The sequence below is a fragment of the Oryzias latipes genome, chromosome 15 (assembly GCF_053564925.1).
Source record: "Oryzias latipes strain Hd-rR chromosome 15, Olatipes_Hd-rR_3.1".
Lineage (NCBI taxonomy): Eukaryota > Metazoa > Chordata > Actinopteri > Beloniformes > Adrianichthyidae > Oryzias > Oryzias latipes.
In genome coordinates, this window is record NC_136251.1 from 27076179 (window position 1) to 27088932 (window position 12754).

The 12754-nt window shown below is 38.5% G+C and overlaps 1 protein-coding gene across 14 annotated transcripts in view; it reads left to right on the forward strand.

The window, feature by feature from the left end:
• Positions 1-12754, forward strand: part of adgrb3 (adhesion G protein-coupled receptor B3) — a 111012-nt gene that overhangs the window by 92247 nt on the left and 6011 nt on the right. For 10 of the 14 annotated variants that reach the window (XM_078932376.1, XM_023963024.2, XM_023963027.2 and 7 more), the window contains 9 exons: positions 733-836; positions 942-1044; positions 6812-6962; positions 8664-8733; positions 9119-9185; positions 9978-10081; positions 10373-10471; positions 10723-10894; positions 11022-11117. In XM_078932376.1, the coding sequence (XP_078788502.1) occupies positions 733-836; positions 942-1044; positions 6812-6962; positions 8664-8733; positions 9119-9185; positions 9978-10081; positions 10373-10471; positions 10723-10894; positions 11022-11117 (966 nt within the window). The remainder of the gene's footprint in view (positions 1-732; positions 837-941; positions 1045-6811; positions 6963-8663; positions 8734-9118; positions 9186-9977; positions 10082-10372; positions 10472-10722; positions 10895-11021; positions 11118-12754) is intronic. The other 4 variants (XM_078932375.1, XM_078932377.1, XM_023963026.2 and 1 more) reach the window with 1 other exon arrangement.

Consider the following 12754-nt stretch of genomic DNA (forward strand, 5'->3'; position numbering starts at 1 on the left):
TAAGTTGGATATTGATTTGTTATTCCGGCTAATGCAAAGACTGCGCGCGTGCGTTTGAGCGCGTGACAGACTGAGTGAGGGGGGGGGGGGGCAGCTGGGGCTGGTGCGAAAAGAAAAAGAAATAATTGACGTGCTAATCCCCTCCAAGTGTAAGTCAGTGGGAAAGTGAGCCGCTTATGGAGGCTTTATGTGGTTTCTACAAGGAACTTGATAGGTGCACACATGCTGGAGGCCTGTGCACGCTCATGCGTGTGTGTCATTTGCTTTCATCAATCGAATGCACATTTAGTTTGCTAAAGAGAAAATAAGATATGCAAAACCTCTGCCTTGTGGTGAGATTTTTTTTCCCCACCAGCAGCTCCTTGTTGACTGGAAATAGTGTGTAAATAAGGCACATGTGAGCTATTTCATGTATAGATTAAGTAATTAAAAGTCAGAACATAAAGGAGCCTCTGCAGAAACAATAAATCAAGGATTTTACTCTCCTGCAGGCCAGATTGAAAATGCATAAACCTTTAGTTTGAAATATGCTGTTATAATAATATTGGCCTTCAAGCCTGTCAAAAGTTCTGTCAGTGACAACAGTAGAAAGTTTGGAACCATTAAATAAGGAGCCTATGGACTATTCAGATTGAAGGTGGTTGTTTTGATTGGCTCTCTTGCTGGGCAGCAATAAAGATTTCGCATCCTGCCTCCCACTGACAGGTTTGTCTCACTCTGTCCTCTCCATAGACCATGGAGTACTCAGGGGTCCCATCTGTGACATTGATAGTTGGCTGTGGTTTGTCCTGCCTCGCCTTGATCACCCTGGCTGTGATCTACGCTGTGCTATGGAGGTAAATGTGACGACGTGAGGGCTTTCCAACCGCAATTGTGAAACACTTGGGAGTTTGATTGATACACTTTTGTTTTTTCTTTTTCTTTCTTTCATCTCTCCTAAGATATATTCGCTCGGAACGATCCATTATTCTGCTCAACTTCTGCCTATCTATAATCTGCTCCAACATATTGATTCTGGTTGGACAAACACAGACCCGCAATGTGGTAAGTGTCGTTTAAACATGTGGTTTAGCTCAGTGAGTTTAATTGACGCAAGGGAAACCTGAGAGTTTATTTCCTTCATTTGACTTTGTGTGTTTGCTACACAGCAATGGCTCACAAAGATATACCTTATAATATAAAACAAATATTCAGGCAATTTCGGACTTGAAATAACCTGTAAGGAGAATCACATTTTTTCTTTTTTGCAGTTTTTTTTGTGATGTTTTTTTTACGTTTGTCTAAAATATGCTACTTTTATGGTAACAGATGCTGCAATTACTTGATGAACATATGATGCAGTAGGAGCAGAAAGTAATAAAGGAATTGCACAAGTATACAACACAGAGTCAATACTGGACAAGTGGACATTTGCGCTCCATCATTGCCCGCAGAAACATTTCAAAGGCCTTCATATGGGTATGGGACATTGTTGTTACCCAGATATGTTCATACATTTCAAACTAAGCAAATGTAGCTTTTGAAGCACAGCACAACAACTGTAAAACACAAGTCTTGCAGCAAAAAAATGAAAAAAAAAATTCCCCCATACACCTTTGTCAAGATCAGTAAACAATAAACTCCAAACCAAATGATTCTGTCACAAAGAAAAGTTAGGACTTACAATCTGCCCACACAGATGCCCCTCACAACCATTTGGCCAAAATGCGAAATGACACATTATCTTATAACAGTCATATTATATGTATTACATAACTAGTTTCCCAGCTTGTCATTTGCCCAAAGCCCATTTCAAAACAGCAGTATTTTCTACCACTTTCTTTAAATTCAAAACTTTCATTTGTGATTTGACTCCTTAACATTCTAACATTTTGAAGTTTCCACATTGCAGCAGCTAAGAATCTCTGAAAGCTTCTGAAGGGCACTGAAAATGCCTTAAAAAATATGTTGTGAACTGCTACGTTGAACAAATTAATTTACAGCAGATAGAACAATATGCACTTTTCTGCATTAATGAAACATGTTTGTCCCACTTTTTTATGTATTCAGAACTAAATTAATAAATTCACCACTTGATGTCTCGTAATGCTACACAAACTGCAGCCGTCAAAACCAAGTCGGTATATTTTGTGCAGATTTCTTTAATGTCATGAAAAATCAGAAACAGCAATTACCCATGACTTCATCTGTTTACTTGATGGCCCTTAGATGTCTGGGACACATCAGTAGCTAAGACTACGGATGCTCAAAACCTTGAGGGTATTTTTAAAGCTGAGCTGATTTGAAGCCTTGTCAGATATAATCTGGGCTCCAGTCTTCTCCTGTCTTGATTATGAGAGCCGCCACTTAACACGACCTACTCGCTTGGCTTGCTTTGAATTGAATATTTGTCAGAAATCTGCAAAGAGATGACCTGTTTCTCTACAAAATTTGCTGACATACTTAATATGCAACATTTTGTTTTGTTGGGAACAACCAAACAAGATACCTTGACTGACTTAAAAAGCACCAAATGCAATAGATATGGATGCTTTTGTGTGTAATTGAGTCATAATTGTAGTAAACACTACACCAGTTGTGAAAGACTATTTGCTGATTGTGTTCCAAGTTAGTTCCGAGTTAAAACTAAAATATTGTTGAAGAAAGGTGCATTTTAAGTAGAAAGTATGAAAAAAACCCATAAAAGTTTGCTAAAAAAGATGTTTCATTTTGTTAAAATACCATCAAGTTTGCTCTGTTTTACCTTTTATTTTCTTTGGGCAAATGGCCTAATTAGTTCTGATGATTTCAGGAAGGCAAACGAATCATTTAGATATCACAAAACCAATCCAGCTGACTCACATCTTCATACCACAAGTAAAATATACGTTCTCAAGCTAAACTGTGCTCTGGGATGTTGTTTTTCCTCCACAGTCTGTCCTGGATGTTATTGTAATAATATGTCAAATCTACTTTTTATACGTTTGGTCAGACGGGAAGAATAGGGCTGTGTTTGTGTTGTGGGCCAACAGGAGAAATCACAGTCCCCGTGTGGGTTTAATTGCCACGCTGCCTGACACTGCCTGGGTTGTTTTCCCTCAATCTCCCATAAGAAGTGCACGTAATTGGCTCAACTGTTTGTAGATTCAGAGTTGCTCATCATCTTATAGAAAATCTTCTTGCAGCGGAGGATTTCATTTGGGGGTTGGAAGTCTGTGAGTCACCTTTGCTTCCATCCTTTTTTTTTTCTGTCTTCTGTGTTATGGGTTTTTTCAGCGAGTACAAACTTTGAGAAGCAAATGCTGCCAGCGGACCACTGAAAGGCTGAGTGTGAATATCAGCGTATAATATTCTGACTTTACTGAGTAGAACTATGCCAAATAATCCATAAATCATTTTTAATTTGATCTGAATTAATCTACATTTGTTTACAACTACATACATTTTTCTGACATGTGCATTCATAAAGCTCTTGCCACATTAAAACTAACTTCAGTTTGGTGCACAGAAAATGCATTTCCTTTATCATTCAGTCAGTTGATTATCAAATAGGAATCCAGTGGTTTTGGTTGATTACCAGTACATGTTTCTTTGCTTTGCCACATGTTTTGGAATCTTTTTAAGTTTTCCTTATATTAAGTGCAGTTCACAGTGAAAAAATGATACCAAATAAAGGTTGTTTCAGGTAAAAAGGTGACTTGCTTCCTTCTCCTGCATTGATTAGACCTTTTAATGTTTACGGTTTTGTTCGGACTTGCTTGCAAAATGGAGTGAAATTGTTGCGTTTCTCTAACTTTCCCTTATTATATAGGCAAGAGTAAGATTGTGCCAAAATGTCACTGTTATTGGGTCAAACATATATACGAAAATTTTTGGATTACAAAAAAAATTAATAATAGAAAATTGTGAAAAATATGTTTGGGTTTTATGACACATATTTTGAAAACCCTTTTCACCTTCACTGTAAATCCCTTATTTTGTATCACCTATTTGCCATTTCATCCAAAGAGCTAGGCTTTCAGTTGCTGATAACTGAAAGAAACCTTAAAGATCTGGGTTAGGCCTTTAGACTTTGGTCACATCACTGTAAATAATTCCTCACATTTTCTGCCCCCAGCTTAAGCTGCCATTAGTGAGCTGGCCTGAAGCGCACGCCTTCACCACCTACCCCCACCTCCATGTCCATCATATTTGAAATGTTTTAATGTGGCCCCTTTCTCAGTTCCCACGTTTCCATGGATACCGACAGTGGGCTCAACATCTCTCAACATTTGCCTCTCTGAAAGAGCTCTGGGTTGCAACCTCATTTCTGAATGACAGCTTGTGCCCAGCCGGTGTCATCATGGCATTGTCATGGTACATTTCTCTACAGTTTTTATTTTTGGAGGACTAATGAGACTGGATCGTACATGAATCCAAGTGAACCATGAAACGTAATGGTTGCATGTGACCTGTTTCTAGGAAACATGGCAGGCTCTATTTTCAGCACCTTGGACAGCGCAGGAGCTACAGCAGCGTTAGAAATAGCAGGGATCTACAGACACTATAGTTTCTAAAGTCACATGGTCTCCTTTTCTTTCTACTTAGCTCTTTACCTTAAAAAATAAAAAATTATGATTTTTCTCTGAAATGTCTCTTGTTTTAAAAATTCTAGTGCACTCAAAATAATCCTGTAAAGCTATACATTAGCGTTGTTGGGTGATTTGGGCGGCAGTTTAGCTCAGGTGGTAGAGCAGGTCGTCCAACAACGGAAGGGTTGGCGGATTGATTCCCGCTCTCCAAAGCCAGCTGTCGCCCCCATAGCGTGGCTAACCTGCAGCTCACCGCTCCCCCCAGGGGACGGGTCAAAATGCGGAGAAGAATTTACCCATTGTGGGAAATAATGGATCAGTTATTATTATTACTATTGATTAAAGCTTATTATGGAATGATTTTGTGATACAATATGTATGAATTAAATGGGAGTGTCATGTCTATAAAACCAAGATTTGTACCTTTTTAATGAAAAATCCCTGATTCTCTAAAGATTTCAACATAAAGTGTCAAAACGGTACTTTACAAATCTTTATTTACGTATACAAGAAAATGTTTACATTATTTTTTAAGTGTATGTTTTTGTGAACACATAAATTTTAGTTGGTTTCTTATCTATAGTCTTCATACCAAGAGTAACATGATAGAAAGGATATAAAACAATACATCAAAGCAAACTGTCACATAACAATCCATGACTGATAAAATTGCATTTGCAGGGCTGGCTCACAGGGAGCATTATCAAACTGATTATTGTTTATTGGCAAATAAAAGGCAAAACTTACTGATGTCACATTTTAAATGTCAGTAAATGTTATTTTCTGATTTTGACCAGTCGTAAAAAAAAACAAAAAAAAACGGAAAGTTGAATTTGACTGACTCTCTGTGTTATCTTTAATTGACATTTGTTTGTAGCACTTAATTCTGACATTTCTGAAGTGAAGACTGTTGTGCTTTCAGGTTTTAGTCTAAAAGCAACTCCAAACATAAGATAAATATTGTTCCTGAATGCTCCTTGCCTGAATATAGACAAATATTAGTCACTGTTTCCAAATCTAGGTAATTATTGTCCCGTCTGGGTGGTTAAGTAAAGTTTTATATTTAAAGTGGCTGAACCGATGCAGGATTATTGTCCTGTGTGAACTCCATGATCACAGCAGGGAATGGACAGATTTAGCATGGCTTTCTCAGTGGGACTGTTAAGTGTATGGGAGATCTCACAGTGTGGTGTGAACACCCTGGGAGGGAATTCTACACTTCAGTCTTTCCTTTTTTTCACTGTGGAGATCAGCTTGCACAATAAATCTAAACATTTTTTTTTACATAAGGTAATGTTGATTTGTTTCTGACAACAATCCTTAAGCACAAGTCTATCATTTTTTATATAAATCATCCAATTTGGAGATGCCAATCTGTGGGCAAAGACAGACAGACAGACTAATGACGCTGAGACCTGCTGCTGTGAACCCAGTCTGTTGCATCCATTCTCCAGTGATATCATTTTTGTTTTCTTTTCTTTGTTTCACCCCTTTTGTTCGTGTAACACTCTTGACCTTGGTTCACATCCCTCCAGGTGGGATCCCCAGCATACTAATGAGGGTTAGTGCAGAGAAATGCAACGCCATGGTTTTCTGAGTCAGCTTCTCTGACTCTAATCTGGTCGGGACCAAAATCTTCACCGAGGGGGCTGCAGTTTGAGCTGATGCTTTGTTTCGTCCACTGTACAGGACGTAACTCAGTTGATAGTTTTAGAAGGAAGAGGCTGTTGATATTGCTGAAACTTTTTTATCTATCAAATTAAAGACCCACTTCAAACATCTTTCGATCTATTTTCAAGGCATTCCCTATTATCTGTTAATTATGATTATGCTGTTTTTAGCTAAAAATCCCAAGACCTGTGTTGTTTTCTATGAAATAGCTTATGCAGAGAGGCAGTAGTTCATTAGAAATTTGCCTCTGAGTTGTGGGAGGGACTATTGGCGAGAAGCAATCCTGCCCCCCCTTCCCCTCCCTGTTGGAGCAGAGAGCTTTTAGCTTGCCTAGCAAATGTCCTACGCCACAAATTAGCCCTTTTTTATATGGATTCCCCCCCTCTCCGTATTTACAATGATTTTAACAAAGTTCTACTCAGGTATGCAATTTAAGTTTAATTTTCTTAATATACGTCGTTCATTATCAGAAAAATGCCACAAATGCATGTCAAAAACACAGGGAGTCCCAAATTTTAAAGGCTTCTAAGAATCTTTCTATGGTTCAAGGTTAAAATTATTTCTTATAACCTATGTTTTTCTACCAACAGGGGGTTTGCATCATGACCACTGCCTTTCTGCACTTCTTCTTCCTGGCATCTTTCTGCTGGGTCCTCACAGAGGCCTGGCAGTCCTACATGGCAGTGACAGGAAAGGTTCGGACTAGACTCATCCGGAAGCGCTTTTTGTGTCTGGGCTGGGGTAAGGAGACAATTCATTTTCCCAAAACCTTTTATTTATTTTTTCCCTTCTCTGTCTTGGAGCTGGCATTTTCTCACATTGTCTCCGTGTATGGTGTCTTTCCAAGTGCCTGTGTGAGGTTTTTTTTTTTTTTTCTATTCGTGATTCTCATCGTCTCTGTGGGGTGGCTAGATCTTCCTCCTGTCAGCCTCTTTGTTGTGCTGCTTTTGTGCTTCAGTCAAGCTCTCTGAGGGCTGTTTAAATAGAACAGCCTTGAGAAGTGTTGAGGGAGAAAGACCAGTGCAGCTCTCCAGTAGCAGGTGGGAATGACCTTATGTCTGATAAGGAGGGTGGGAACTTGGCATTTACAGTACACTGCAGCAGAATTCATTTAATCTTCAATCAGGAAGTGCAAAAGCTTGAAATGTTTGCATATCTTTGATTTAGTCCATAAATCCTCTCTTGCCAATTTTTTTTTGTGCAGAATTTTTACATGAAGTTAATGTATGTAATAAAGAGAAGTGACTCAGAGGAAATGCAGTTTGCTGTTGAGAGGCGATGCAATGAATGATATCAGAATCTGACAGGTTTTTATTCCTGAAATCTTAGAGGCCAATTTCGACACATAAGCACATGTCAGCAGACGCTGTCAGGCAAAATGTCTGCTATGAAATTGAAAGATTTGTCTTCATTTGATAAATGTCAGTCTAAATCTCTGTCCAAACATCTCTTTCTTTCAGACTACTGGAAATCTCTCTGTTAAAAAAAATCAATTTGATTATGAAAGAGCCCACACTCATTCTTCTTGTTACCTAGCAACAAACAAGGCTCTCTTAGTCATTGCAGTGCCACTATTTGCTGCAGAAAATGGACAAAGGTCATTCTTATATCAAACAGATTTTTTTTAAGCACTATAATAGATTGATTATGATCGTGCGCTTTGACTGTCCATGAGCTTAAACTTGCACTATTGCATTTTTTACTTGTGATTTCCTACAACAGAAATGTTTTTACCCCCACCACATAAGCGCCATGAAAACAGATGACAAAAAGGTTTTCAAAAGGGAGATATAAAGCGACATGCAGCGGTTGCTAGATTTCGTCTCATCCTCCAGCCTGTGTGCTGTGCGGTGTCTCCACCAGGCTGTTGCCTGCGCCGTGATTTATGGCATGCTTGCGTGCACTCAGCACACTTTACCTCTTCAGTACTGCAGAGAGGCTCTGGATGGCCACGGGGTCTTTGGCTCGTGCCTCCAGGAAACTGATTACATCAATAGCACCTGCCTGTGCTGCGCAGAGAGAAAAAGCTTTAATATTCCGAGCACACAATAGTAAGGACCGAATCAATTACACCGATCTATAATGAGGAGCCACACGGCTAAGCCCAAAGTTAAAAAAGAAAAAAAAAGGTGTGGAGGGTGCTGAAATTTCCCACTGCACCACGATGAAATGTCAGAATGTAGACTGCTGTCATTTTTTCAATAAACTCCACTGCCTCTCTGGGGAATTATGTGCAATATGTTGATTGAAAAATCTATCCAGTGGATCATATACTCTTAGAGGTCTGCTTGGCCTAACACAAATGAAGTCAGTCTGATTGCACTTTGTGTAATGACTGGAAGGTACGCCTGTTTCTGTCAGCAATCAAGTGTTCCCTTTTTTGGGGAGTTTTTGGAGCTAAAACTGCATAAAACAATCTGTTTCCTGTTTTCTCCATTGCAGGACTACCCGCTTTAGTTGTTGCTATTTCAATGGGATTCACTAAAACAAAAGGCTATGGGACGCCCTTATAGTAAGTATTTTTTATGTATGCATTGTCATTTGTAGTCTGCACGCACAGTGGGTTCATGGTAATTCTTCAAGATCTTCTAAGGAGAATTACATATCCTAAAAAACAGCCATAAACCAAGTCCCATGAACCCAATCGAATTACAAAATAGCACAGCAAGAACCCAATTTCATGTAAGTTGTGTCTCTGCTGGATACCAAATGCATAAACACTGCTTAAAATCTCCTTAGCATTTTATTACCCCATGAAACTTTGGGTATGGAGTTACAGCAGATGGCAGCTTTCCCCTGACAATACAGCAAACACAATAGTGTTCTGGTGCGCACCATTAACATAGATGTTACTGGCTTCGTGGAAGTTAATTGTTTTTTCTTGTTTTTCCCTGCAGCTGTTGGCTCTCTTTGGAGGGCGGGCTCCTGTATGCCTTTGTTGGACCTGCAGCGGCTGTTGTTTTGGTACGTGTCCACTTTTAGTTTATCATGATAAAAAATACTCTTCTAAAGAAATTAGGAAGCACAAAATGAAATGAATTTGTCTAATTTCAATAAAACAAAAAAGCTCTAATGTTCATTTTACAAGAAATTATTTTTGATTCTATGTTTGTGTTATGTTGAAATAATTACCAGAAGATGCTTGCTCTGTTCTCAAAGGCGGTGATGAGAGTCCCATCAGTCACCACATGCAGCTCCCATTCATTTACTATAATGGGCCTCCGCGAAGCCGAGTGGTTATTAAATATTTATGCTTTAGATTTGTCCAATGTTGAAATTAGCAAGGATATTTTAATCATCCTGTATTTAAATAGACGCAGCAAGAAAATTACACCAAGACTCTGCAAATCGCAGAATTACCAAGACTCCAATATGAGATTCTAGCCATATGTCTGCTTTATGGAAGCGATCATTAGATAGTGAATAAACGGCTGTTTGACTAGATAGCATTATAATCTAGCATCTTTCTGCTATAATGTTTGTTATTTAAAGTTTTCTCCAAATTTAGCAGCTCCCTTTTTTTTTAAATCTCAGTAGAGGGTGAATTGCTTTTTTGACAAGCAGATATTTTCTTAAGGATGCTGTTCTGAGGTGAGGCCGCATCTGCAAAAAACGCCACAAAAAAGTGCAGAAAACACAAGCTGGGGGTTGAATCTTTCTGCAAAAAAATTGATGCAAAAATAAAGGCAATAGTTTATTTTGCTTCCAAAATTCCAGGAAATTGAGGCTGAATATACCATCTTTCTTTGTTGACAGGTCAATATGGTGATTGGTATCTTGGTGTTTAATAAATTAGTGTCCAGAGATGGAATACTGGACAAGAAACTGAAGCACCGAGCAGGGTATGACAGCACATCCTTGTTAGTACCCGTTTTCTTCTTCTACACTTTTTCAAACCTTTTTTGCAAAAATACACATAACGTTTGTTTCGTTTGTCTTTGCGATTATATGGGATTTAAGAAACTGTTTTTAATTTAATCAAATAATTAGAGTTAAAGCATAAAGAGATCTCTTTCTGGAGACATGTATTTTAAATTCTTTTGGTAGACTTAATCCAAGATGAACACAAGTGAAACACCCACACTTTGCTTACGTGATGTAAGTGCTGTTTGGAGTGATGTCATGTTTTTTTTATTATTCTTGTTTCACAGACAGATGAGTGAGCCACATACAGGATTAACTCTCAAATGTGCCAAATGTGGTGTTGTATCAACAACTGCCCTATCAGCAACTACAGCTAGCAATGCAATGTAAGTGAGTGAATCCATGCAGTGACGCTGCATGTTCACCTCAATGCAGCAGGCGCACAAAAACACAGCTACAGTCCCACCCTAAGGACCTCAGAACACACGGATTGTGTTGCTTTTAGTTTTCAATCAAATGTCCTGCTGGTACTCTGGAGGAAACAGGTTGTCATGGAGATTTGACTGAAAGCTCCAGACATAATCTAGTTTATTATTTTTTTTTCATTCCATCCTGCCTGCCTCTGTGTTTCTCTCAGGGCGTCGCTGTGGAGCTCCTGTGTCGTCCTACCTCTGCTGGCTTTGACCTGGATGTCCGCTGTTCTCGCCATGACAGACAAGCGCTCCATCCTCTTTCAGATCCTCTTTGCTGTCTTTGACTCTCTGCAGGGTTTTGTCATCGTGATGGTGCACTGTGTCCTACGGAGAGAGGTAGGGGCTGGTTTGATATGCTGATACAAAAATAGCTTCTAAAATTAAAATCACTTATTTGAATTGGTTTGTTAAAATATAAAATCAACAAAGTATAAAAGTCATGATTTCATGATTTCCTGCTTAGGTTCAAGATGCTTTCAGATGTCGGCTCAGAAACTGCCAAGATCCTATCAGTGGTGATGCAACAGGAACCTTCCCTAATGGGCATGCTCAGATCATGGTAGGTACCCCCTCCCCCTTTTCTTAACCAATTTTCCTTTACTATAAATATCACACACAAACAACCCCTTTTGTTTTAGGTCAATCTCGTTTCAACTATTTTAGCTTTTTTTTTTTTTTGTTTTGTTCTCATCACTATTTTCCTTAGTTTCTTAGTTATAAAGAGCCTTTTAAGCTTCTTTTCCCTCAGGTTTCAAATTTTCCACACACTTTTAAAAGCTGCAGTTGTAGATATTCAAACCTTTGATAAATGAAATTGGTTTTCTTTTTGTATCTGAGGCCCCGAGCCCAATCGTTGATTTCTCTTTGATGGAAACTCTTGTCTGCGTTTGCCTTGCATCTCTTTCATTTCCTCTCATGGGGTAATACAGGCTGGTTCCCCGCCTGACCTTTGAAGGGCACACCAGTGTTTTCGTCTGCCATGTGGTCGCCACTGGCAAATCGCAGCCCTGATCTAGAATGGTGTCATGTCCCTCTTGTTCAACACTCATTCATAAATGCTAGAAGGATATTTTCTTCTTCATATGCTGATGTTGACATATTTTATACCAAATCTCCTTCTTAAATAAGTTATACAGCATAGAGTACAAGATGCTTTTCCCTTAACATAAGTGGGGAAAAAAATCTGCCAAAAGTACTATTGGAGTTTTTCTTGGTAAGATTTCTTAAAATGTTGTGAAGTTGCGACTTTTAAAGACAAAATTAAATGTTAAAAACAGCAATAAAAGCTCATATTTAGATTTATTTGTGATGAAGCATCACCACAGGTTGTAGGACAACGCCTGAAAGTTTTTTTTCTTTTTTTCCTCTCTCATCTTTCAGTCCATTTGCAGTGTCTATAGTTCACACCAGACACAGCTAACCTCTCACATGCACAAATAACTCCCATATCACCACACCATAATAGTCCATTTTGCTTGATTCTAAGGGACACAATTGGTTTTAAATGGAATTGTACTCACCGTCCAGGCTTCCAACATCAAACATTCAAACTGGAGCACTGTACATATCATCACACATATACATTTACAACAGGAAACAGGAAGTGATTTCCCATGTCAGAACTGCTAGGTTGTTCTTTTTTTCTTTTTGTCTAAATGATTTTGTTTACTAACTAATTAACATATCTCAAAAGTTAAAATCATGTTCTCTGAGTTGTAAGGCAGGAATTTGTTTAGAAGAAATGTTTGGTTAAATGGCCTGTGGGAGGGGCTAAGCCTTGACAAAGGGGACCTTTTCCAGTTAGAGGAGGAGGAGTCTTGGTTGCAGTGGTTGTTTGGTTTGGGAACATTAAATCCAATTGTCTTTTTCTCTAAATTTCTGCCTTGGTTGTCTTTTTTGACTGTCCTCATTTCTTTCATCTGTTTTAAGAATGCCTTCACAATATTGCTCTTATTGGAAATCTTATTTCTTAAAATAAGTGTGGATTGTTAAATAACTTTTGATTTATTTAAAGTAAACACATGTACACACATGCTTATACTGCCCCCCCCCCTCAAAAAAATAAATAAAAATAAATAAATAAAATAAAATAAAAAATTCTGTGGCACAGTCATTATTTCTGGACCAATTAGGTAAAGCTAGAATTACACATTTAAAGAAATAGTGGTCACAATTATATGTAAACTATGAGGTAAA